Source organism: Polypterus senegalus, chromosome 7 (assembly GCF_016835505.1).
Source record: "Polypterus senegalus isolate Bchr_013 chromosome 7, ASM1683550v1, whole genome shotgun sequence".
NCBI lineage: Eukaryota > Metazoa > Chordata > Cladistia > Polypteriformes > Polypteridae > Polypterus > Polypterus senegalus.
The window spans coordinates 55,443,501-55,470,497 of NC_053160.1; the positions used below are offsets into that span (position 1 = coordinate 55,443,501).

General features: G+C 39.2%; 1 protein-coding gene across 1 annotated transcript in view; it reads left to right on the forward strand.

Annotated features, from left to right (window-relative positions):
- LOC120532562 overlaps window positions 1-26,997 on the forward strand; it is a 74,411-nt gene that overhangs the window by 38,794 nt on the left and 8,620 nt on the right. Inside the window, exons 4-5 of the mRNA XM_039758656.1 lie at window positions 21,172-21,286; window positions 23,034-23,188. Coding sequence (XP_039614590.1) covers window positions 21,172-21,286; window positions 23,034-23,188 — 270 coding nt within the window. The remainder of the gene's footprint in view (window positions 1-21,171; window positions 21,287-23,033; window positions 23,189-26,997) is intronic.

The window sequence follows — 26,997 nt, forward strand, 5'->3', positions numbered from 1 at the left end:
CTGCATCTTGTTCTCTTACACCCATCACCTGCATGTTCTCTCTCGCCACATCCATAAACCTTCTCTTAGGCCTTCCTGTTTTTATCTTGCCTGGCTGCTCTATCCTTAGCATCCTTCTCCCAATATACTCAGCATCTCTCCTCTGCACATGTCCAAACCAACGCAATCCCGCCTCTCTGACTTTGTCTCCCAACCGTCCAACTTGACCCTCTAATATACTCATTTCTAATCTTATCCATCCTCGTCACACCCAGTGGAAATCTTAGCATCTTTAACTCTGCTACCTCCAGCTCTGTCTCCTGCTTTCTGGTCAGTGCCACCGTCTCCAACCCATATAACATAAGCTGGTCTCACTACTGTCATGTAGACCTTCCCTTTCATTCTTGCTGATATCTGTCTGTCACAAATCACTCCTGGCACTCTTCTCTACCCATTCCACCCTGCCTGCACTCTCTTTTTCACCTTTCTTCCACAATACCCATTACTCTGTACTGTTGATCCCAAGTATTTAAACTCATCCACCTTCGCCAACTCTACTCCTTGCATCCTCGCCATTCCACTGACCTCCCTCTCATTTACACACATGTATTCTGTCTAGTTCCTACTGACCTTCATTCCTCTCCTCTCTAGAGCATATCTCCACCTCTCCAAGGTCTCCTCAACCTGCTCCCTACTCTAGCTGCACATCACAATGTCATCAGCAAACATCATAGTCCACGGGGAGTCCTGTCTAATCTAGTCTGTCAACCTGTCCATCACCATTGCAAATAAGAAAGGGCTCAGAGCCAATCCCTGATGTAATCTCGCCTCCACCTTGAATGCATCCGTCACTCCTACCGGAGTCACGACGGTCATACTTCCCTCATACATATCCTGTATAACTCTTACATACTTTTCTGCCATTTCCGACTTTCTCATACAATAGCACAACTCCTCTCAAGACACCCTGTCATATGCTTTCTCCAGGTCCACAAAGATGCAATGCAACTCCTTCTGGCCTTCTCTATAATTCTCAATCAACAGCCTGAGAGCAAACATCGCATCAGAGCAAAGATTGCATTTGAAGTGCTCTTTTTTTGGTATGAAACCGTACTGCTGCTTACTAATCATCACCTCACTTCTTAACCTAGCTTCCACTACTCTTTCCCATAACTTCATGCTGTGGCTCATCAATTTTATCCCCCGTAGTTACTACAGTTCTGCACATCCCCCTTATTCTTAAATAGCGGCACCAGTACACTTCATCTCCACTCCTCAGGCATCCTCTCACTTTCCAAGATTCCATTAAACAATCTGGTTAAAACCTCCACTGCCATCCCTCCTAAACACCTCCGTGCTTCCACAGGTATGTCATCTACACAAACAGCTTTTCCATTCTTTGTCTTCTTCATAGCTGTCCTTACTTCCTCCTTGCTAATCTGTTGCACTTCTTCATTCACTATCTCCACATCATCCTACCTCTTTTCTCTCTCGTTCTCTTCATTCATCAGCCTCTCAAAGTACTCTTTCCATCTGCTCAACACACTCCCTTCATTTGTGAGTACGTTTCCATCTTTGTCCTTTATTACCCTAACCTGCTGCACATCTTTCCCAGCTTGGTCCCTCTGTCTAGCCAATCGGTACAGGTCCTTTTCTCCCTCCTTAGTGTCCAACCTCTCATACTGTACAACTCATCATACGCCTTTTCTTTAGCCTTTGCCAAATCTCTCTTCACCTTGCACCTTATCTCCTTGTACTCTTGTCTACTCTCTGACTATCCCACTTCTTCTTTGCCATCCTCTTTCTCTGTATACTCTCCTGTACTTCCCCATTCCACCACCAGGTTTCCTTTTCCTCCTTCCTCTGTCTGGATGTCACGCCAAGCACCCTTCTTGCTGTCACCCTTACTACATCTGCTGTAGTTTCCCAAACTGTCTGGTAACTCTTCACTACCACCCAGTGCCTGTCTCACCTTCTCCCTCAACTCAACCTTGCAGTCTTCCTTTTTCAACTTCCACCATTTGATCCTTGGCTCTGCCCTCACTCTCTTCCTCTTCTTGATCTCCAACGTCATCCTACAGACCACCATTCTATGCTGCTTAACTACACTTTCCCCTGCCACCACTTTGCAGTCTTCAGTCTCCTTCATATTGACTCTTCTGCATAGGATGTAATCTACCTGTGTGCATCTTCCTCCACTCTTGTACGTAACCCTATGTTCCTCCCTCTTCTTAAAATACGTATTCACCACAGCCATGTCCATCCTTTTGGCAAAATCCACTATCCTCTGACCTTCTTCATTTCTCTCCTTAACACCATACCTACCCATCACCTCCTCGTCACCTCTGTTCCCTTCACCAACATGTTTATTGAAATCCGCTCCAATCACCACTTTCTGTCTCTTGGGTACACTGTTCATCACTTCATCCAGCTCACTTCAAAAATCTTTCTCATCCATTGCACACCCAACTTGCGGGGCATATGCATTAACATCATTCATCATCACACCTCCAATTTCCAGCTTCATAATCATTATTCTGTGTGACACTGTTTTTACCTCCAAAACACTCTTGACATACTGTTCCTTCAGAATAAACCCTACTCCATTTCTCCTCCTATCCACACCATGATAGAACAATTTGAATCCACCTCCGATCCACCTGGCCTTACTCCCCCTCCATTTAGTCTCTTGCACACACAATATATCAATCTTCCTTCTCTCCATCATATCTGCTAACTCTCTCTCCTTACCAGTCATACTGCCAACATTTAAAGTTCCTGCCTTCAGTTTCACTCTCTTTACCTTCCTCCTCTCCTCCTGCCTCCGGACACATCTCTCCCCTCTTCTTCTCCTTCTTCGGCCAACAGTAGCCCAATTTCCGCCAGAACCCTGTTGACTAACAGTACTGGTGGTGGTGGTGGTTGTTAATCCGGGGCTCGACCGATTCAGTATGGAAATTTGTATTGTTGCCCGCATATTGATTTGCCAAAATTTTACACTGGATGCCCTTCCTGATGTAATCCTCCCCATTTATCTGGGCTTGGGACCGGCATGAAGAAACACACTGGTTTGCGCATCCCCTGTGGATACAATCAAAACAGTAAATATCAATTTTTCTATGCTTAAAATAATTCTTTCTTTACCCATAACATCCTGTTAAAGCTAATTCATGCATGTTGTATCACTGATATCCAGTGTCATCCATGCATCAGACAGTGATGATTCTGTAGAAAAAGCATAGTTTAAGTTTTTGCTGGTTAAACATTGTATCTTGCATTGTTTATAATATACACACACTACCTTTTCTGCTACAGCATATCTGACCAATCCCTGGACACAAGGTAGGGACAATACCTAAACAGGATATCTGTCCATCATAGGGTGAGCACACTTATGCCAGAGCAATCCAGCAACTGGAGGTGCGCAAACGTAGAAAACATGCAAACTCAACAAAGGGAAAACCGGGACTTGAATCTAGGTCTCCTTGTTCCACAGCAGGAGCAATACCATTGCACCATCCCTTCTTACTGATTCTTTTTTATTTACAGGTGTCAATCATTTTGTCATTTGCCTCATAAATTTTGTATGTATTTTATTTTATTTATATTAGGAATATTTCATTATGCGAAACTAGGGCTGTGCTTTTAAACCAATCAAGAAAAAGTACTAAAAATCCCAATTTTTAAAATGGTACAGTACCAGCATTTTGGCATTTTCAGTATTAGAAGTAAGCTTTAGTTTTCTACTCAATCCCCTTTAATATACAGTGGATATCATGGGGAAATGCTTTGATGCACTGGGGACTTCTTGGAGGGCACTCACTCCAATTGTTTCCTCAATGTGATTGAGACTTCACCCCTACCCCCATCTAAGACGAACACTGGATACTCCATGAGGGAACTGCACACTAGGGAGACTGGAATAAGATGGGGGCATTTTTAAGTTGTTATTATTATTTGGTAATTAAAATTACCAGAGAGTTTGTATCGATACTGTCAGAACATAAGAACCGATCCAACACTGAAGCACATTTTAAAAGTCTATTGCAGAGTTTTACTTAAACTAATTCAGAGCCCTGTTAGTTTTTAACTTAACAAATTTCTAATTTCTATATTTTCAGCAATTGCTTTAACAATTTAAATAGCACCAATAATATTTTAATATTCTGTACATTTCTCCACACAATACAATATTCTTTGAATCATTCATCTTTGTTTTAGCCCATTTGATCACACCCAACATTTCTCCTCAAACGTTCAAAGCCAGCATTTTTAAATCTTTCATTCTATAGATCATTTCTTCTGTTCCTCTTTCTGCATGTTCTCACTGCACATAAAATCATTTTACTTATTTAAACAACTCTGCCTATTACTTTGGTTTGGCAGTGTCTTCCTTTAAGATTCCTACACTTCCTGCTTTGACTTTAGTCAAATTTTGCTCTTTTCCTGAAAACTTTACTGAATAAAAATAAGAGGTAATATGCAGGAGTAATATGCTATTTGAACTGATTGTTTTGCTGATCTATTTAATCTTATAGCCCTGTTAGCTTCAGGAATGACCTTAAGATTTACTTTCTCTTTTTACATGTTTCCAAATCCTTTAAATTCTTAGGCTACTTTTTAACTGTTGTTTTTCACCCATTTTAATTAATTTCACAATTTCCCCATATTTTTGACATATACAGTAAAGGCCCATTAATCTGGTGATCTAGGCAAGCACTCTAATAGGTACAAGTCTAACTCCAGTAAACCTTGATCAAGGTAAACATTAACACTAGAATTCCTGAAGCCAACGAAAAAAGACGCAATCCCGGGCCACCTTATATTCCTTCGCACCTCCCATTTAGCATCTTTTGTTTTGCAAATGAGCTTATTAACACAAGCAGCAATCAGCCTGCTATCCCATCCACATCCACCTCCCATACCGCCGCCAGCTCAAGTCGGATAAATAGTTCTCCCAGCTGAAGTCTTGTTTATCTGGATGTGTGGTGCCTGCAGTTGTATAGGGTAAATAATATATTGTTATTTGGAACATGCATTTCATGTGTGTTCCATGTCTACAACGACCTGGGAAAATGTATGATGACATCACAGGCAATGTAAGGCAAGAGATGTTGAACACATAGCTAAAACAGAAACTTTTTTCATGTTATAGTACTAATGACAAATGTTTTACATGAAATGTATAATGTGTGAAGACTGATGTTCAAATATCAAATAAAAACTTTCACAAAAGGTACTAGAATGTTTTTATCCAAGAATATAACCAAAAAAAAAGAAATCAGGTTAGGGTATGATGCCGACATGACTGCTTGGGTAGTGCAGCGGTAAGAACTGCTGGCTCATAATCAAGCGGTTGCGGGTTCGATTCCGGGCCCTTCCTAGATTTACCATTTAGTGAGTAATGAGCTGCTCTCATTGTTACTATTATAGAATAAAAACATACATTTGATTTGAGTCTGTAACAGCTGGTGTAAATTTATGGTATTTGTAAAGGTTAGCTTTTTTTTTTATTCAGTTTTATTCTCTCAGTCACATTCACGCACCCCCTGATCTGATACTGCTATTTTCAAATAAAGACATGCTATAACAGAGGTGAACTCTAATGAGGATGTGGGTTCTACATCTGATAAAGAGAACAGAAGCCCTCCATGCAAGAAACATCCACTCATATATAAGAACAACGCAGCTGCATTAAACATAATGGTGAAAGATGGCGTCGTATGGATGCAGCAACAGGTTCAGTGTCATCCTGCCAATGAATGTGCCACACATGTCCTTTAATGAAACAGCAGGGCCTACAGAGCTCACCAAGGTATCGTGCAAAGTTCCATTTGCGATTGTTTCTTGATGTTCTTTATATGAAAACATTTATGTTACTTATAAAAATGGCACATCGAATATTGTTTACGTATATTTATTTACTTATCTTCCTACAGCGTAATGTGACAAGTAGACTTCAGAGCTTCCTGTGTTTGATTAACATAGACATGCTGATGAAGTATATGTGCAATGCCTCTCCTTATTTAGGAAAAGATCAGTTACGTAACGTGCAACAACAGCTTCCACCTGCAGATATAGACACTTCAGTACACGGGCAACTCTGTACACTAGTGTTTAGATCTGGTAGTGCCATGCTGATGGTGTTTGCACAAGAAGTCTGTCTGTATTCTCAGTACTATGCACTATAACACAGAGTACAGGCAAGATAAAAAAAAAACATGTTCAAATGACATAGTGTTTTCAAAGAGTGACATTTTCATGTATGAATGTGTGTGTGTGAGCATGCATGAGGGAGGAAGAAGCAGATTTAATCTCATTTAAGTGGTTACTGGAATATTAAAAAAAACACTTTCTCAAAGGTATAACGGAACAAGTGTGCTTTTATTCAAGAATAAAACTGAATAACAAAAAGTTCAAGTGACAACAAGATACCAAGAAGACATGATTTACCAGTGTTTGTGTGTCTGCTTATATCCCTTCAGCAATATCTTTTACAGTTAGCAAAAATTCACACCGGGTGTTACAGACTTAAATCATTAGCCACTGAAATTCTCCAAGCTAGTGTTATGCATTTGTTTTTATTATATTATAGTAATAATTTAGCAGCTCACTACTCAAAACGCAGAGCACCCAGACTCAAACCCACAACCTTTTGGTTATAAGGCAGGCAGTTCTTACCTCTGCAGCATCCAAGAATATGTATCAATTTTCTGTCAATTGAAATTTGAGCTTGGGTTTTTAACTCATTGACAGCAACATGTAAAATGAATGATTTTTTTTTCTTTGGTTATATCTATACTAATAAAAGGCAAAGCCCTCAGTGACTGACTGACTCACTGACTCATCACTAATTCTCCAACTTCCCGTATAGGTAGAAGGCTGAAATGTGGCAGGCTCATTCCTTACAGCTTCCTTACAAAAGTTGGGCAGGTTTCATTTCGAAATTCTGCGCGTAATGGTCATAACTGGAAGCTATTTTTCTGCATTTACTGTAATGGAGTTGAGCTCGAAAGCCTTGGGGAGCGGGGTTTCGTGTGACATCATCACGCCTCCCATGTAATCACGCAGTACTTAGAACACCAGGAAGAGCTCCAAAAACCACTGAAGAAAACATACATTATATAATTAAGAAGGCAGTGAAACAATTAGAAGCGAGCGAGTGATATATAAAACCATATTCAGCGGCTCACGTGAACTGGCGCAGTGCGCAGACAAAAGCAACAGTTCCAAAGAGTGCTGAACAAAAACCGAATTACACTGCTACGCTCAAATAGACAAACCACACACCGTGGCGCAATAGTAGAGGCTTTGCCTCTAGCGCCGGCGTCTGAGGTTCAGTTCCCGAGAGGGGATGCACTGAGTATGTACGCTTTCCGATTCATTTTAGCCTCGCATCCCCTTGGTTTGAGATGTATGAAAAAATATGCGGTTAACGCAGAAAGACAGATCACCAATTGAAGCTTTATGAATAATGGATACTTTATTCGCGATCAATGATTGTTTTGGTAAAGCCATACTAAAAAAGTAAGAGCGAGGGGAGGGTAACTTATTGAGGCATGCAGGCAAAACCACAATAGCACGCGGGCTCGATGTACTGTAGTGCGCATCAACTCGATCTGAATTGCGATCACATTTGAAAAATATATCTTTTCAAGTTCTATTTAGTCCATATGTGTCAAACTCAAGGCCCAGGCCACATCCGCCCGCGTGTAATTATATCCGCCCGAGATCATTTTATATATTATTGTTATTAATGGCCGGGGATATGAAGCGCTGGTAACACAGTAAACTACAGATCCCATAATGCAGCGCTTCAGCTGCCTTGCCGAACACTTACCACATAATCAAGTCTAGCTTATGATGCTGCAAGTTATTGCGAAGCTAGCCCACACGATGCGAAGAAAAGGTGATTCTGAACATAGAGCCTTTAAAAACCGATGGGAGGCTGAGTATATGTTTACTGACATTGCCGGTAAACCCGTGTGTCTCATTTGTGGAGCTAATGTGGCTGTAATTACAGAATTTAATCTAAGACGGCACTATGAGACAAAACATCAAGATAACCTGAAAGACCTGAATGCAATGCACAAGATACAGAAAGCAGAAGAGTTAAAGAAGAATCTGACACTTCAGCAGATGTTTTTACCCGTGCAAAATCACAAAGTGATTTCAAGTGAAGCTACTTTTATGGGAGACACAAATGCACCAGTGCAACTTGCCCCACTTTCCCTGTTGCCAAGTAATGTTGAACCAAGTCGGCACTACGGTGTTCCCAAATACGTACTTTGCTGATAAACTGAGCGCACTGAGTTTGCACGGCGATTTGGTGACTTTGAAGAACAAAAAAGAATTTTGAGTTGTTTCGCAACCCATTTGCCGTCGATGTGGAAACTGCACCTGTGCAGATTCAGATGGAGGTGATTGAGCTGCAGTGTAATGGCACACTGAAGGCAAAGTACGATACTACACGGCCCACACAGTTTATTCACTCCATTCCCGCACAAATGCTCCAGCTCCGTCTACATGCGGCTTGAACCTTGTGCATGTTTGGTACCACATATCTGTGTGAGAAGCTCTTCTCAGTCATGAAGACTAACAAAACAGCACACAGGAGTCGCCTCACTGATGAGCACCTGCAGTCCATCCTGAGAATCTCCACAACACAGAACCTCACACCAAACATAAACAAACTTGTTGCCAAAAAAAGATGCCAGGCGTCCAAATCTGATAAAATGACATAAGAGCAAAGACAACTGAATGATTTGATTTGTTATTGCTGAAAAGAACAAATTTTATTTATATTTCCAGGTTTTGTTATGCACCTTGTTCATATTTGAATTTGTATAATTTTGACAGGATATATTTTTATGGAGAGCAAAATCTTTTGGGATATTTAAAATTTAAGTTTATTTTTATATAAAATTACCTAAGCGTAAAGAAATTTGAATGTTTGTTCTTTTAACGTTTACTTTATTTCTAACTTGTATAATTTAGACAGGATATATTTTTATGGAGAGCAAAATATTATAAGTTATTTAAGGTTTGAGTTGATTTATTCAGGAATAATATTCCTGTCTGTTTTTACCATTCCTACCAAAGATATTTCTGTCGACTAAATAAAAATTCCTTCTATTTAAAATTTAAATAGAACTTGAACAGGTACGATAGTTCATAATATCCAGGCAGACTTGCACATAAGAGCGGGAGTCATCCATTTTAACAAACAGCGTATTGCACTGATACGAAATAGCCTGCCCATTAAATTATTTAGGAATGGATAAATAAATTAAGATTTTGTACAAATAATGTTTTTCATTTTTCTTCCTTCATGGATTCTGGCACCCCCAGCAACAGTTGCTCGCACCGACTGTATGTGTATATATATATATATATCTATATATATATATATATATCTATATATTGTGGTGGGTTGGCACCCTGCCCAGGATTGGTTACTGCCTTGTGCCCTGTGTTGGCTGGGATTGGCTCCAGTAGACCCCCGTGACCCTGTATTCGGATTCAGCGGGTTGGAAAATGGATGGATGGATATCTATATATATATCTATCTATCTATCTATATATAGATATATCTATCTATCTATCTATCTATATATATATATATATATATATATATATGTGTGTGTGTGTGTGTGTGTGTGTATGTATATCTAGACTAATAAAAGGCAAAGCCCTCCCTCACTCACTCACTCACTCACTCACTCATCACTAATTCTCCAACTTCCCGTGTAGGTAGAAGGCTGAAATTTGGCAGGCTTATTCCTTACAGCTTACTTACAAAAGTTGGGCAGGTTTCATTTCGAAATTCTACATAAGGGTCATAACTGGAAGCTATTTTTCCCCATATAATGTAATGGAGTCTTGAGTTGGAGATGGCGTGGGGGAGTTTCGTGTGACATCATCACGCCTCCTACGTAAGTACGTAGAGAACAAGGAAGAACTCCAAACAGCGATGAGCACAAAACGTCATTTCACAATTGAGAAGGCAGAAAAACATTCATAAGTACAGCTACTGCGGAAACAAAGCACGGCGTGAACCGTAAGTTTATATTAAATTAAGTTCATAGACAGGCTGCCACTAGCGTTTGTAATTTAGTGCCTGCCCATATAAGGCCGTCCATCAGCGGCAATCCAATACAAACACTGCGGTAAATGTTCACGGGTGAAGGACTGTGCTTATGCAGAGGAAGATGAGATGGTCAGGGTGGTGTTTGGCACAAACTCATTGAAACTGCGAGAGAAACTTTTAAGTGCGGGTCTTAGCTGACATTACGAGATGGCACCAGTACAGCTGGGAACCTTCGATGCAAGAACACCAAGCGGCTCCGTGAACTGGCGCAATGCGCAGACAAAAAGCAACAGTTCCAAAGAGTGCTGAACAAAAACCGAATTACACAATTGAGAAGGCAGCAAAAAAATATGAAGCGTCTTATACATACAATCATATTCATAAGTGCAGCTACTGCGGAAACAAAGCACACGGTGGAAAAAGTGAATGTCCTGCTAAAGGAAGACAGTGTAAAAAAACCCGTGCATGCAGTTTGTCACATCACAGATAAAAGGAAGGCGAGCTGTTTATTGATGCAGTAAGGAACTAATCGATGAATGAAACCTCTTATCTTTACAGCGATTGACAAACACGGAATGTAACTTGAACACATCCTACAAATACGAGCCTGATTGAAAGAAATAATGATAATCAAATCCTTGATGACAGCAACATTCAATAACACTCACAAAACAATTACTGTATATTGACAATCATGTTACGTTATTTTTAAAATGTTCCCTTTTCTTTTCATAACTTCTACTTCTCCACTGCGGTACACGGGTATATATATATATATATACCCCGATCTACAATACATACTTTAGCATAGACAAGCCACATGCTGTGGCAATTGTAGAGTCTTAAGCCTCTAACGCCGACATTGAGGTTGATTCGAGAGGGTGTACTGACTATGTACGCGCTACCGATTCATTTTACCTTCGCATCTCCTTGGTTTGGGGCGTATGAAAAATATTAGGTTAACGCAGAATCATGTTACGTTATTTTTAAAATTTTCCCTTTCTTAGCACAAGCACAGCTGAGAAGCTTCGATGCATGTACTCCATAGCGCGTTAAAAATAACGCATTTAATCACACTTTCAATTCCAAGCAAGCGGGAACTTTTGTCAATGCATGATTTCCTGGTACATCCATTACACTGATGCACACATCACAGCTACAAAAATGTTAGAGTCGGAATAAAGCGCGTTCCTACGACTGATCATTTCGACTACCCGAAGCCTTGATAAAAGCATGGTTTTGTGCACACTGAAAAGCAAGCAAAATTAGATGCATTACAGAAAGCGGACTTTGTGGCTCTTACTGGGGATCATTGGACTTCCGTGACCGTTAGTAATTCTAAATACATCTAATTACAAAATGTTCAATGATCACACTGTTTTAGCCTAATGTACAAAATAATTTTGGCTAATGTTACTCAGAGTTTAAAGAGTAAGCTGGTCAAATTACCTTTTATGTTTCTGACTTATTTTTTAAGAAGAAAAACTGCACTTTATGTTGAAATTTTGGTTATTATTATTTAAAGACAATACTATTCTGAAAATGTACTTAAAGTACTTAAACTACCACTTTATTTTTAAGTCTGCCCAATTTTAACCAGGGATGATATTTTTGTTTCTGTTTTGAATTCAAATGCAGTTTAAAGCTTTTTTCAGAAATTAAAACAGCTTCAGTTTACAATATTCATGTCCATGTCTATTATTTGATTCTGTAAGCCCACTAAAACCGTTTTAAATTAAAAAAAAACATTTGCGATTTGGGGCAAATTTACGTGTGCGATTACATACGATTAATCAAGATTAATTCTTACACAGCCTCTAATTAATTGGATTAATTTTTTAATCGAGTCCCACCTAATATATATATATGTAGATATATATATGTAGATTTGTATATATATGTGTATATACAGTATATATGTAGATATGTATATGTTGTATATACAGTATGTATATATGTGTGTGTGTATATATACAGTATGTGTATATATGTATATGTATATATATGTATGTGTGTATATGTATATATATAACTGTATATATATGTGTATAGATGTGTATATATATATATATATGTTTATATGTATATATATGTTTATATATGTGTCTGTGTGTGTGTGTATATGTATATATATATATATATATATATATGCCAGCAACACTCATGACAATGACAAAACAATTACATTGTCAATCATGTTACGTTATTATTAAAATGTTTCCTTTTCTTTTTCCTTCTCCGCTGCCAATCGCAGGTATTTTGCTATATATATATATATTGTGAACGCTGGCCCCGGCACAGACAGACGGACACCATATTTTTTCCACACACTATTTATTTATATACACTATATACAAGTCTTTTGCTCACGTGCACCCCCAGTGCCTTCTCGCACCAAATTCCCCAAAGTCCAGGCCCACAGTCCTTTGTGTCTTCCTGGCCGCCTCCAGTCCTTCCTTCCGCTCAGTCCACTTCCTCCCGACTTCCACACACTGACTGGAGGGAGGCGGCCCCTTAAATAATGCCCCGGATGAGCCCCAGGTGTTTCCGGCCTCTTCTCTTTAGCCACGCCCCAGCGTGGCGGAAGTGTCGGCTGCTTTCCTGGCGGCTCTCCGGGCGCCACCAAAGTCTTCCCCGGCACTTCCTGGTGTGGCGGAAGTGCCGAGCTTACGGGATAATTAGGCCCTGGGGCGCCGCCTGGCGGTGGCCACGGGTCCCTACAGAGTAGGGCTTCCATGCCCTGTACCGAGGCCCCTGCCTAACCAGGGCGGACGCCCCACTCCGTCTGGAGGAGGTACTTGCCCTCCTCTTGTCCTCCAAAGCGTCCGGCGGGCTCCAGCCCCAGCCACGGACCGTGCAGGGATGAACCGGCATCGGAGCGCCGCCTGGTGGTGACCACGGGCCCCTACAGGGCTGGGCTTCCATGCCCTTGACCCGTGGTCCCCAACAGAACCAGGGCGGGCGCCCCTGCGGTGTGGAGGAGGCACAGGCCCTCCTCCACGTCCTCCAAGGCGTCCCGGCCGGGCTCCAGCTCCGACCGGCGACTGTATGGGATAAACCGGCATCGGGGCGCCACCTGGCGGTATCCACGGGCCCCTACAGGGTAGGGCTTCCATGCCCTCGACCCGTGGCTCCCAACAAAACCAGGACGGACGCCCCCTTGCGGTGTGGAGGAGGCACAAGCCCCCTCTCGTCCTCCTGCGTCCCGGCGGGCCCCAGCCCGGCCGGGGACCACAATATATATATAATATAAATAGATAGATATGACAACAACACTCATATCAATGACAAAACAATTACATTAACAATCATCTTACGTTATTTTTAAAATGTTTGCTTTTCTTTTTCATAACTTCTTTAACACACTACTTCTCCGCTGCGAAGCGCGGGTATTCTGCTAGTATGTATATACAGTAATCCCACCTTGATCGCGGGGGTTGCGTTCCAGAACCCCCCGCGATAGGTGAAAATCCGTGAAGTAGAAACCATATGTTTGTATGATTATTTTTATATATTTTAAGCCCTTAGAAACTCTCCCACACTGTTTATAAATATTCTCCGCACAGTTATACAGTAAACCCTTGTTTATCAGCGGTTAATCCGCTCCAGACAGATAAATAAATTTCCACGAAGTAGGATTCTTTATTTATAAATCTAATATTTTCGCAGTTAGAGCATAGAAAACCTGTTTACGACCTTCTAAATACGTTTTTTAACATTATTAGAGCCCTCTAGACATGAAATAACATCCTTTAGTCAAAAGTTTAAACTGTGCTCCATGACAAGACAGAGATGACAGTTCTTTCTCACAATTAAAAGAATGAAAACATATCTTCCTCTTCAAAGTCTGCGCGTAAGGAGCGGAGAATGTCAGAGAGAGAGTAAAGTAAACAATGAAAAATCAATAGGGCTGTTGCGCTTTTAATTATGCAAGCACCGTGATAAAGCAGCGGCAATGTAGGGATCAATGCGAAGGTAGCCTTTCAGCATTTTTTACAGGAGCGTCCCTATCTTCTAAGCAAACAGCTTCTGTGCAAACACAGAGAGAGAGAGAGAGTAAAGTAAACAATGAAAACTCAATAGGGCTGTTGCGCTTTTAAGTATGCAAGCACCGCGATAAAGCAGCGGCAATGAAGGGATCAATGCGAAGGTAGCCTTTCAGCATTTTTTACAGGAGCGACCGTATCTTCTAAGCAAACAGCCTCTGTGCAAAAAGCCCTCTGCTCACATCTCCTCCGTCAAGCGCAGAGAACGCGTCAGAGAGAGAGAGAGAGAGAGCGAGATTAAAGCAAACAATCAAAAATCAATAAGTGAGCTTTTGGACGCACCTCGATAAAGCGGCATTTCTTAGAGGAGGGTATCCACTAGGCAAACAGCTTCTGTGCAAACAGCACCTCTGCTCACACCCCCTCCGTCAGGCGCAGGGAATGTCAGAGAGGGTGAGATAGAGGCAGAGACAAGCAAACAATCGAGCACCGCGCAGGAGGCATATCTTATAGCATTGAGGAGTTTTAGTTAATATGTATCGTGCTCTGATTGGGTAGCTTCTAAGCCATCCGCCAATAGCGTCCCTTGTATGAAATCAACTGGGCAAACAAACTGAGGAAGCATGTACCATAAATTAAAAGACCCATTGTCCAGAAATCCGTGAATCAGCGAAAAATCCATATATACATTTACATATGCTTACATATAAAATCCGCGATAGAGCAAAACCGCGAAAGTCAAAGCGCGATACAGCAAGGGATCACTGTATATGTATGTATATATGTGTGTGTGTATATATATGTGTATACGTATATATGTATGGATATGTATATATATATATGTTTATGTGTGTGTGTATATATATATATATATATATATATATATATATATATGACAGCAACACTCATCACTCACAACAGTGACAAAACAATTACATTGACAATCATGTTACGTTATTTTCAAAATGTTTCCTTTTCTTTTTCATTGCTTCTTTAACACACTACTTCTCCGCTGTGAAGCGCGGGTATTTTGCTAGTTCTTGAATAAAAGCTCATGTGTTTATTTGATATTTGGAATAAGTCTTCACACATTATACACTTCACATAATTATTAGTATAACATGGAAAAAGTTTCTGTTTAAGGTATGTGTTCAGCATTTCTTGCCTTGTATTTGCTGTCTTCCTACATTTACACAGATCGTTGTAGACATGGAAGAACACACATGAAATGCATGTATTTCAGATAACAATATATTATTTACCCTATACAACTCCAGGCACCTCACACCCAGATAAACACACTTGAGCTGGGAGAATTTTGCTACTGACTTCAGCCCCGTTGGTGGGGGATGGGATAGCAGACTGCTTGCTGCTTGTGCTGATTAACACATTTGCAAAACAGAAGACGCTGATGGAGAGGTGCAAAGGTATTTAAGGTGGCCCAGGATTTCTACTTTTTATTTCGGCTTCAGGGATTCTAGTGTTAAGGACTACTGGTAAAGATGTCAGTGGGACTGATATATGTAGTACCACAGTGTTCTCCCTAGCATCTTTTAGCCGGGCGCTCCGGCCAGCTACTTTAGTTGAGCGCCCGGCTGTCATCTCGCATGACATTGTGAGATGACAGCCACAGATCTGCAGGCACAGGCAGATCTAATGATCTGCAGAAATGGCAAGGGACGAGCTGGCGGGTAGGCAAATATTGCTAAAGCTAATAGCAGGGATGAGGCGGAGCAGAGTTCACAAGCAAAGAGTATGGGGAGGTGGGGTTTCGAGAGTGGGCTGTACATGGTAATAGCGGGGGTGTAGCAGCTTAATACAGTAGCAAGGAGTATGGAGAGGTGGGCAGGCGAGAGAGGGCTGTACATGCTAATAGCGGGAGCGGCGCGGCAGTTCACAAACAAAGAGGATGTGGAGGTGGGTGGGCAAGAGGAGGACTGATAAAATAAAAAAAAGTCTAGTTGGCGTCAGGAAGTGATATCTCTGTTCTCAGCGTCAGCACAGTCTGTATAGTGCGGCTGAGCATACAGCAGCTCTCTTCTTATACAGTTCATAGCAAACCAATATATAATAAATAAAAAAAATAAAATCCTTGTAGCACTCACTGTGGTTACTGTTTAAAGTGACCCCATCTGCCGTTCTTATATTTGCTCATATTCGGACCTGCATCCATATTGCAAAAAGTGTGCAGAAACCCTTGCAGCACACACTGTGTTCTGAGCAAAAGTTTTGTCACTGAATTGCTGAGGGTTTTGTAAGGAAGCGTATTAGGGCCACGGTGAAGAAAAAAAAAATACGGACAAAGTGAAGAAAAAAAAACTAAATGTCGAGAACAAAGTCGAGATGTTGACTTTATTCTCGACATTTCCACTTTAATCTTGATGCTTATGACAAGAATAAAGTCGACATGTTGCTACATAACTTATGACGGGGTTTGAGAAAATCTAGTAAATTAAACATTCATTTTAAGATGAAGTTTTGTTTACAATGTTCTACTTTACTGCAGTGGGTTGGCACCCTGCCCAAGATTGGTTCCTGCCTTGTGCCCTGTGTTGGCTGGGATTGGCTCTAGCAGACCCCCGTGACCCTGTATTCGGATTCAGCGGGTTAGAAAATGGATGGATGGATGGATGGATGGATGTTCTACTTTAATGACAAACTACGAGAATAAAGTCAACATGTCAAATTTAATCTCGAGATAAACGGCGACAATAAAGTAGAAATGTCGAGAATAAAGTGGAAATGTTGAGAATGCGTACTTGCCGTAGTGCAAGTGTGAATTGAATATCCAACAGGCTCTCCCTTTCCCACTCAAAAGTCATAGGTACTTTATTTTTTTTTCAAACATTTCACCTACATGAGCAAAAGAAGTGTTCAGAAAACAACACTGCTCAGTTATTTCAGAAAAGAGACGTCACAAACTAATGAAGGTGCGGCGTCAACGCCTCATGTGGCAATTTCATACAAAGACATTGCAGAGGCTGGTCCATCAGGGGAAGTCTCTTCAGCAAACACTCTGACAATTGATAAATCTAAGCACTGCTTATCCGGCATAAAAAAACAATGGTTTAAAGATTTTGATTGGCTAATGGTCAAAGAAAGTGTTATGTGGTGCTCATTGTTCATGAAATACTCAAACAAACACCCCCCTAAGGAGGGGTTCCTTTGGGTAAACGTGCCATACACATACACAATTCGAAAAGAAAGCTTGTTGGACCATGAAAAAAGTAAAACGCACATTGAGTCTTCTGCTGACCTTTTAGGAAAGCGTGTACTAGAGCAAACTGGAATCGGTCAAATTGAAAGATCTGTATCTGTGTTAAATAACTTACAGAGAGATGCCTTTGTGGGAGCTTTAAGATCCATGCATTGTTTGGCAAAAAATGAGTTGCCACATACAACGTTGTTTGAAAAGCTGTTGGAACACTGTAAAGAAATAGGTTGTTCCTTTTTACAACATCTCAATATTGGTAAAAATGCACATTACACCTCTGAAAGAATAATGCAAGAGCTGCTGGATGTCTTAGCATCAGAAATAAAATCTAACATACTGAAAAATATACACACAGAAAAGTTTTTCAGTATTCTGTGTGATGAAACCACAGATATCTCAGATGTAAAACAATTAATTATTTACATTAAATATGTTTGCCAGGTCACTAAAGAGGTCAGAATTAGTTATGTATTAACCCTCAATATGATTGATGGCAAAGCGGAGACTATAACCAACACATTGAGTGAGACTATAGACACTCTAGGCTTGAAAACTGCTAATCTGGTTGGACTAGTGTCAGATGGAGTGGCTGTTATGAGTGGCAAAACTGCTTAGACATAAAACACCTGGACTCTTGGTCAGCTGCCACTGTGTAAACCGCCGATTGGCCCTTGCAAGTGCCCAAGCAGCAGCTGTTGTACCTTATTTAACAAAACTGAACATCTTAAGGCAGCTATTCTATTTCTTCCAAAATTCTTCAGTTAGGTTGGCTGGTTTAACAGAAATTCAAAATATTCTGAACATTCCCCAGATTAAGTTGAAAATGGCCAGTGACACTAGATGGCTGTCTGATGACTTTGCAGTACAGTCACAGTGATCTCTTGGTGCCTCTTGGTTTATGTCATAACAATTGTTATTTAAAATTTTTGTTAGGGTTGCAGGATCCTGAATCGGATACTTCTTAAATTTAATAAAAATATTCTGGCACAAGTGTCAAACCTTAAAAAAGGAAGTTATATTGAGCTTTGGAAAATAATTAATAATAATTAACTAATAAAAATAGTGCACATTTAATTTTCCCCACCACCTAATTTCCCTGTCCCGCCCCACCCGGCTACTTTTTCTTGCCATCCAACTGGAAAAAATTTCTGGGGAGAATACTGTACCACAGCATCTGCATTTAGTGGTATTTTCTGAATGCATTTCCAAAGTGAATGGTGAATGGCCAGTGGCTCAATGGTGGTGGAGGAAACCCTTATGGAGTACCACATTCTAGTTTGAAGTAGTTTGAGATTGTGTTGTTAACACAGACAGAGGCTTCTGGACTAGTATGAAGTCATTTTATCCATGCACATATATTTGGGCCAAACCCAAATTTGTGTAATGCAGTGAATAGGTTGTCCCACTGAACTCTGTCAAAGGCTTTTCCTGTGTCCACAGATAATAAAACCTTTGGCGTGTTAGATTTTATGGGTAAGTATATTACATTAAACAGATGCCGAAGGTTTGAAACTAAGTGTCTGCCTTTAATAAATCCAGTTTGATCTTGTGATATTACAGAAGAAAGCACTTTCTCAATTCTTCTAGCTAAAACCTTGGAGAATATCTTAAGATACTGTAATTATTCAGAAGTGAAATTGATCTGCATGATGCACAATGCATTAAGTCCTTATTTTTCTTTAGAAAGACGGTAATTAATGCTTGATGAAAAGTTTGAGGTACAATTTTATTGTCTTTAGCTTCTATAAACGTTGTTAATAATAGTGGAGCTTACTTAGTTGAAATTTTGTTTTATAAAATTTCATTGGGTAGCCTTCAGGGCCTGAAGCATTGCCACTCTGGAATGAGTTTATAGCAGCCAGTAGTTTATCCACTGCCTCTGCACTAAGAGGGTTTTGTTTTGTATTGTGTCAAAAAACTCCTTAGATTGTGTCTTGTTTTCTTTAAGCTGAGTATAATATAAGAACTTGTAGTACTTACTAAATGTGTGTGTTATATTTTTATGGTCAATGATTTTATCTCCCTCTGTGTTGGTATTTTTGTTATTGTGTTGTGAACTTCCCGTTTTTTGGATATTTTGAGCTGAGATCTTATTAGCCTTCCACCCATGTTCATAATAATGATGTTTCAATTTAGAATGAGATGTTCCATTTTTTTGATAGATATTTATGCATTGTGAGAGACAGCCCACTTTCTTCCCAGCCGAGATGCCTCTGAGGTGGAAGGACAAGGGGGAGGCAGCTTACACAGGGTTTTGTCTTCCCCAGGATGCTATATAGCAGTGAGTCCAGGCTCGTATCCCCATATTGGGTGCCCACAAGGCATGCTGGGTATTATAGTCCCAGGGGACAGCCTTGTTGAGTCCCGTGGGTGCCGTCAGGGGGAGCGGCAGAGTTTGGGAATCCCTACTCCATAGGGCTCCAACCTGGAAATGCATCAGAGCTACAGTGTCATGTAAGTGAAAGCACTCTCAGGGATTGCATAAAAGGAGCTGCCTGCCTCATATGGACAACTTAGAGTCAGGAGGAAGGTGAATGAAACTTGTGAGGAGGAGTGTAAGAGACAATGGAAGAGTGATCAAGAGAGAGAAAGGAAGACAAAGAGTTGCTTTATCGATCTTATTGCATATACTTGTGGCTGTGGTGATTCAAAAAATTTCCCTCAATAAAAGACTTTTATAATTTATGTCTAGATTTGTGTTGGGTGTTTGGGGAGCCAGAATGCCCCTCGTGTAAACAGCACTTAATGTGCATGATAGGGATTTTATCCAAAATGTATTTGCATCAATTCCCAATATAAGCACTCATAAAACTTTATTTATTTAAAGGCGTGGATAGATCATCAGCTATAGTCAGAATACCTCAAACATAATCACACAATTTGTAATGGATCATAACTTATCAGACCCATGGAGATTCTTAAATCCAATTTTAAGAGAATATTCTTTCATTTCTCCAGTACATCATAGTTACTCAAGCGTTAATTATTCATTATTGATATTAATTTAATGCCCACTCTTAAATCTTTTAAGTATGACGGTATTGTTATCGCTGATCATGCACCACTAACCTTGGAGCTTAAATCACTATGCCCTACACACTCATTTCATAGCTGGCATCTAAACACGCTGTTCTTAGCAGATGTGAACTTTACAGAATTCACCGCAAAACAAATTGATTATTTTTTAGAGGCAAATGCATCATCAGCGAGTTCTACAAGAATATTCTGACAAACTCCAAAGGCATTTATTTCATATTTTTCCCATAAAAATAAATTGGGGACCAAGAAGGCATCAGAGTTAATCAGCAAAATTTCCAGAATAGATCAAGAATATGCCTGGTCCCCAAATGAGGCACTTTACAGGAAAAGACGGGCACTACAATAAGAATTTAACCTCCTGACGACAAATGTCAATGTAATTATAATCAAATCAATTGTCTACATTAAAAAGTACACTATTCAAAACGTTTTTAAATATGGCAAGACCTAATTAATACAGTTTTGGAATAAGTGTTTATATTGGGGAAAAGGACATTCTCCCTTCTTGTTGGTTTCAAAGTTTTGTCCTTACTGTTGGTTGTCCTTTCTTTCTCTTGGGTGGAGGTTGCATTCTGTTTTTTTAAGTTTGACCTGATTGTATGCAATGTTATTTTCTGTTTTGCATTAAAAAATAAATAAAAAAAGAAAAGGTGCACTGATTGTTTGATTCCTTAAGTTTTGTTTCTTTTCTTGTAGAGAATGTAGAGATTTTTTTACGTTGGGCTTCATGATGTCATGAAGTATAAGTGTGTTAATCAAGAAAAATGTAACTTCAATAATACATTTATAATGCTGTACTATGCAGTTGGAATCCAAAAACAGTAGCAAGTAAAATATGCCTGTTTTTTTCTATTTATCTGCAGGAGGAGTCCATGATTTGGAGTGTTTCAAAATATATTCTGGAAAAAAACTCATCTGTGAATGGAAACCTGGCATACATGTCTCCAACAGTACAAAATATACTTTAATAATTGAACAGTAAGTCTTCTTAAAAATCTATTTTTCTTTTAAAGGCACCATTATAAGTGGCATGGATATTTTTTTCACCAAAAATGTTTTGATTACTGTTCTTTTATTATTATTTTTTTGAATGTAATGCATTTTTCTTACTGACTTACTATGTCTTTCTTAATTTATGAATCACAAGGATTCCAAATATATTATAATTTTCTTAGTAAACCATTGTTTTAGCATGACTGTATTTATTTCTCATTTAAGTATTTACTGTGACAGCATTTTGGTTTTAATTGGTACCACCATTCCATGAGACCTTTGATTGGATGTAAAGACGGATTGCTAAGGGGTATGTTGTGGATGTCATGCTGATGGTGTAGTGATGTTTAAGTATATGGATACTTTCTAAAAATATTGCGAGATTTTTTTATACTTTTTTCTGACAAATGATCTTAACCTCTCTCTTTATTTATGATTGGTGGTAATGGAATAAAAATGAAAAAATGACTGTATAATTGAGAGTCTGACTTTTATATTGTAAAATCCTATTTCTTTTGGTAGAGGTGTCTCCATTTTTTTCACAAATTCTAGGAACCACCAAGAACCAAAAGCGTTTACCATTTTTTTTTAATTATAGGCAAGTACTGTAATTACTGCAGTGCCAACTGTTCTTTTTAATGCTCAATTATTGTACTGCACTGTTTAGGTTGTCCTTGGCTCCTATTTTTGTCTCTTTCTTTTATATTAACCTATATACTTTGTTGTTACAGTTTGCAGATTCTGAGTTAAATGTAGCACAATCTTCAACCCAAACCTTACTAATGTTTGTGAATATATTAAAATCTATTATGAGCAAAGAAATTTGTAATAAAAAAATTACCAAAACCACTTAATTCACTTTAATGTTTTAAGTTAGGTTTTTTTTTTTATATATATATTTTTGTCTCCCATCCTGTGTGGTGGCACTATGCACCATCCACACCTGGTCAACGTGGCCTATTCTGCAATCACCTGGGATAGTGAAGGAAACGAGGAGGACTTGAAAACCTTTATTGACAACTGTATCAACTGTGCCCAGTGGAGGATGTGTGACCAGCTGGCCTAGGTCATTCTGACTTTCATTATGCAGAAACTGATTACCATCAGTACTTCTATTTGATTTGCTTGTTTCTATCTTCCAACTGTGGCCCTCCAAAGGTTTATTTTTCTCTGTGAGCATCGTAGGAGTTTTTTGGTTTCCTCTCCTCCGTTTCAGCTGGTCAAACATTCACATTCAGGAATCAAGAACTTCATCTACATCCTAAATCAGCTGAAACTGCTATGGACTATTGTATTTGTTTTTGAATTTTTTCATTAACTTTAATAACATCATATTGTTTCTATTAAATGGGTTGCCTAGGTAAAATGTAGATACATATTATATATATTTATTTTTATGTATATTAATTAGATTGTTCTTTTGTCAACCTTATTGTATAAATGTATAAATATTTTAATTAGAAAGCCTTTTTCAGATAAGTATGAAGGTTTGTTTTGGAAAAATTTTTGTTATATTCAATGTAAAATTCAAATTTGTCTGGCCTGGAACCATGCAAGAAAAATGCTTTACTCTCATTTTAGAGTTCTAGATACTGGGTATTGGAGAAATATTTTTCTCAGCAGGCTTCAAGAGGATAAAATGTAGCATAGGGGACACATTTTAAATATTTCTAAATATACACTATATGTTGTTCATGTGAATATAATTATTGTATTCTCTGTTTTAATTTAGGAAGGAGAGAAACCGTTGTGAGAAATTGACAAACATTACAGGAACAACTTATAACTCTGACATTTTTTCACAATTCAATTTTACTGTATGGGTGGTTGAAGTAAATGAACAGCCCAGTGTCTGCTTCAGAGATGTTTTTTTAAGAGGCCGTCTAGGTAAGAACAAAACAGTAATAATATATTGATATATCATCAAAATATAAAATAACTTTTTAAATTTGATTTAATTGTTAACAAACACTGTAGGTGTTCAAGACAATTTTTTGATCTGCAGTTTCTTAAGATGTAATGCTCCAAGCCTCGTGGTGCATTTGGTCTCTCCTGCTCCAAAGAGTGCTCAGCAGAAGCAGCCCCTCTGCCCACCTCTTGAGCGCATGGCCAAAAATTCCTCACACAGGGCTTACTTTCTTGTCCGCCAATTTCCCCTCTCACATCGTACCAACCTCCAACCCACTGCTGCTTTTCTCTCCATTCCTTTAACCTCTACTCCTTATTGTTTTTTCTTTTGCTTTTTCTATTGTGCAGGCTCCTTTAATATCCCTGATTGGGTGCAGGTGCTGTCCTCCACCTATCCCATGGTGTAAATGAGGCACCTGACTGACCCGTTCACATTTGCACATGAATGAGCGGTCAGTCAAGCACCCCAGTTATCCCTGGAGTTGCATGTGCACACATACACGTACACCTACACCCGTCCGGAGCCTGCATGCTCTGGTACTCTATTATTCTATTTAAAAATCTCACTCTGCCATAGACCTCTTATCACAGTGATACATCTCTGAAAAGGGTTCTCTGAAAAATAGGTAGGAAATGATGAAAAACCAACACCATAAACCCTTCAAAAGAGAGGTTACTTTGTACACATTATTCAATAATTAAGTATGGAACTTTAAATATTCAACCATCATGCATAATATAGTGACTGTTAAGCCATGTGGTGTCTGAATCATTTTGTTATCACTAATGACCAACCAGCTTCAGCATCCTGATAGCACATCCCTTCTACTCTACCCCTAAAAGCCACAGACAGCCTAATACAGCTTGATTGAACATACAAATACAGCATTTCTTGATAAATAGCATATATTGTTTGCATATACAGTGGTGTGAAAAACTATTTGCCCCCTTCCTGATTTCTTATTCTTTTGCATGTTTGTCACACAAAATGTTTCTGATCATCAAACACATTTAACCATTAGTCAAATATAACACAAGTAAACACAAAATGCAGTTTTAAATGATGGTTTTATTATTTAGGGAGAAAAAATCCAAACCTACATGGCCCTGTGTGAAAAAGTAATTGCCCCTTGTTAAAAATAACCTAACTGTGGTGTATCACACCTGAGTTCAATTTCCGTAGCCACCCCCAGGCCTGATTACTGCCACACCTGTTTAAATCAAGAAATCACTTAAATCGGAGCTGCCTGACACAGAGAAGTAGACCAAAATCACCTCAAAAGGTAGACATCATGCCAAGATCCAAAGAAATTCAGGAACAAATGAGAACAGAAGTAATTGAGATCTATCAGTCTGCTAAAGGTTACAAAGCCATTTCTAAAGCTTTGGGACTCCAGTGAACCACAGTGAGAGCCATTATCCACAAATGGCAAAAACACGGAACAGTGGTGAACCTTCCCAGGAGTGGCCGACCAACCAAAATTACCCCAAGAGCGCAGAGACGACTCATCCGAGAGGTCACAAAAGACCCCAGGACAACGTCTAAAGAACTGCAGGCCTCACTTGCCTCAATTAAGGTCAGTGTTCACGACTCCACCATAAGAAAGAGACTGGGCAAAAACGGCCTGCATGGCAGATTTCCAAGACGCAAACCACTGTTAAGCAAAAAGAACATTAGGGCTCGTCTCAATTTTGCTAAGAAACATCTCAATGATTGCCAAGACCTTTGGGAAAATACCTTGTGGACTGATGAGACAAAAGTTGAACTTTTTGGAAGGCAAATGTCCCATTACATCTGGCATAAAAGGAACACAGCATTTCAGAAAAAGAACATCATACCAACAGTAAAATATGGTGGTGGTAGTGTGATGGTCTGGGGTTGTTTTGCTACTTCAAGACCTGGAAGGCTTGCTGTGATAGATGGAACCATGAATTCTACTGTCTACCAAAAAATCCTGAAGGAGAATGTCCGCCCATCTGTTCGTCAACTCAAGCTGAAGCGATCTTGGCTGCTGCAACAGGACAATGACCCAAAACACATCAGCAAATCCACCTCTGAATGGCTGAAGAAAAACAAAATGAAGACTTTGGAGTGGCCTAGTCAAAGTTCTGACCTGAATCCAATTGAGATGCTATGGCATGACCTTAAAAAGGCGGTTCATGCTAGAAAACCCTCAAATAAAGCTGAATTACAACAATTCTGCAAAGATGAGTGGGCCAAAATTCCTCCAGAGCGCTGTAAAAGACTCATTGCAAGTTATCGCAAACGCTTGATTGCAGTTATTGCTGCTAAGGATGGCCCAACCAGTTATTAGGTTCAGGGGGCAATTACTTTTTCACACAGGGCCATGTAGGTTTGGATTTTTTTTCCTAAATAATAAAACCATCATTTAAAAACTGCATTTTGTGTTTACTTGTGTTATATTTGACTAATGGTTAAATGTGTTTGATGATCAGAAACATTTTGTGTGACAAACATGCAAAAGAATAAGAAATCAGGGGGGGCAAATAGGGGGCAAATAGTTTTTCACACCACTGTATTCTCACATTAAATGCTAGTATAAGTTTTCAATAAAAAAAAAATTCTGGGATGCCCTACTGAAAACTGCTTCAGTATTTGTTAGTGAAAAGCAGAGCAAAAAATTTTAATCAGCTGACCACATAAAATAATAAATTAATTAAATTCAAAAATTTTTCTATATAAATAAATTATAGAAGCTACAGTCATACTTATAATTTTCATGAAATATGCAGACATTGGTGCTCTAGTTAGCTCAAAAAAAACTTATCTAAACTCAACTGCATTGCAAAGTTTATGCACACTTAGAATATAAAGTACACCATAGGCATCAGTCTGCCACAGGGAATGAAGAACACAAGAGATGGCACATTTTGGAATGTGTCATCAATGAGTTACGCGGCTTGGTTTCAGTGCATCCATAGACACAAGTGGTATGTGTCTATGGATGAAGTATGCATAGTATACGATAATACCACTGGGCTTTCCTTGGGCAAATGGAAGGACCAATGCAATATGGTGCTTGGGCATGAATGAGGTGCAGTTTCAAAAACAAAACAAAAAATTGATTTGAGATCCACTCTGCTCAAATGCTGGAGCAAGTACTAAATCATATTCACATACTTGCACCTATTGTGTGTTGCTAGCCAAATGGGAATTACTGCCTCTCTCACCTACAAACAAACAAATACATAATAATCTTTGTATAAATGCAAAAAGTATATGGTTTGTGTTCCAACTTCTCTGAAAACATTGCAGTGCAATTTTGGGTGAGTTTATATATATGTATTTTTTTAGACAACTGAAATAACTGGAATCAGACAACCAAACCAGGGTGGCATGCCCTTCACAGGGCACACTAATGCTTTTTAATCAAAACATTTACCCTATTGACTAAACAAAACCCATCTAACAGTTTTTGTCCCAATTTAAACAGACAAATACTGTATCTAACACCATCATTTTGTCTATTGTGCAATGTGTTTTTCAACACATTAAGCAAAGATAACTATATTTATGTGTTATTTTTGACAGTATCTGTGCTTCACTGTATACTTTCTCAAATATCAGTAACAATTGTATTGTTCCACTATAGAATCATTTTAATTAGTGGCAAATTTTTGCACTTATTATCAAATATTTACTGAACATATGATGAGATTGCAGCACGTATAGTTGCAGTGACTCACAGCTCTCTCTTTTGGTTGCACTTTTTTTCTTTTGAGCAGTATGTTCATTAGTATGTTTACATACAGTTGTGGAAATCGCT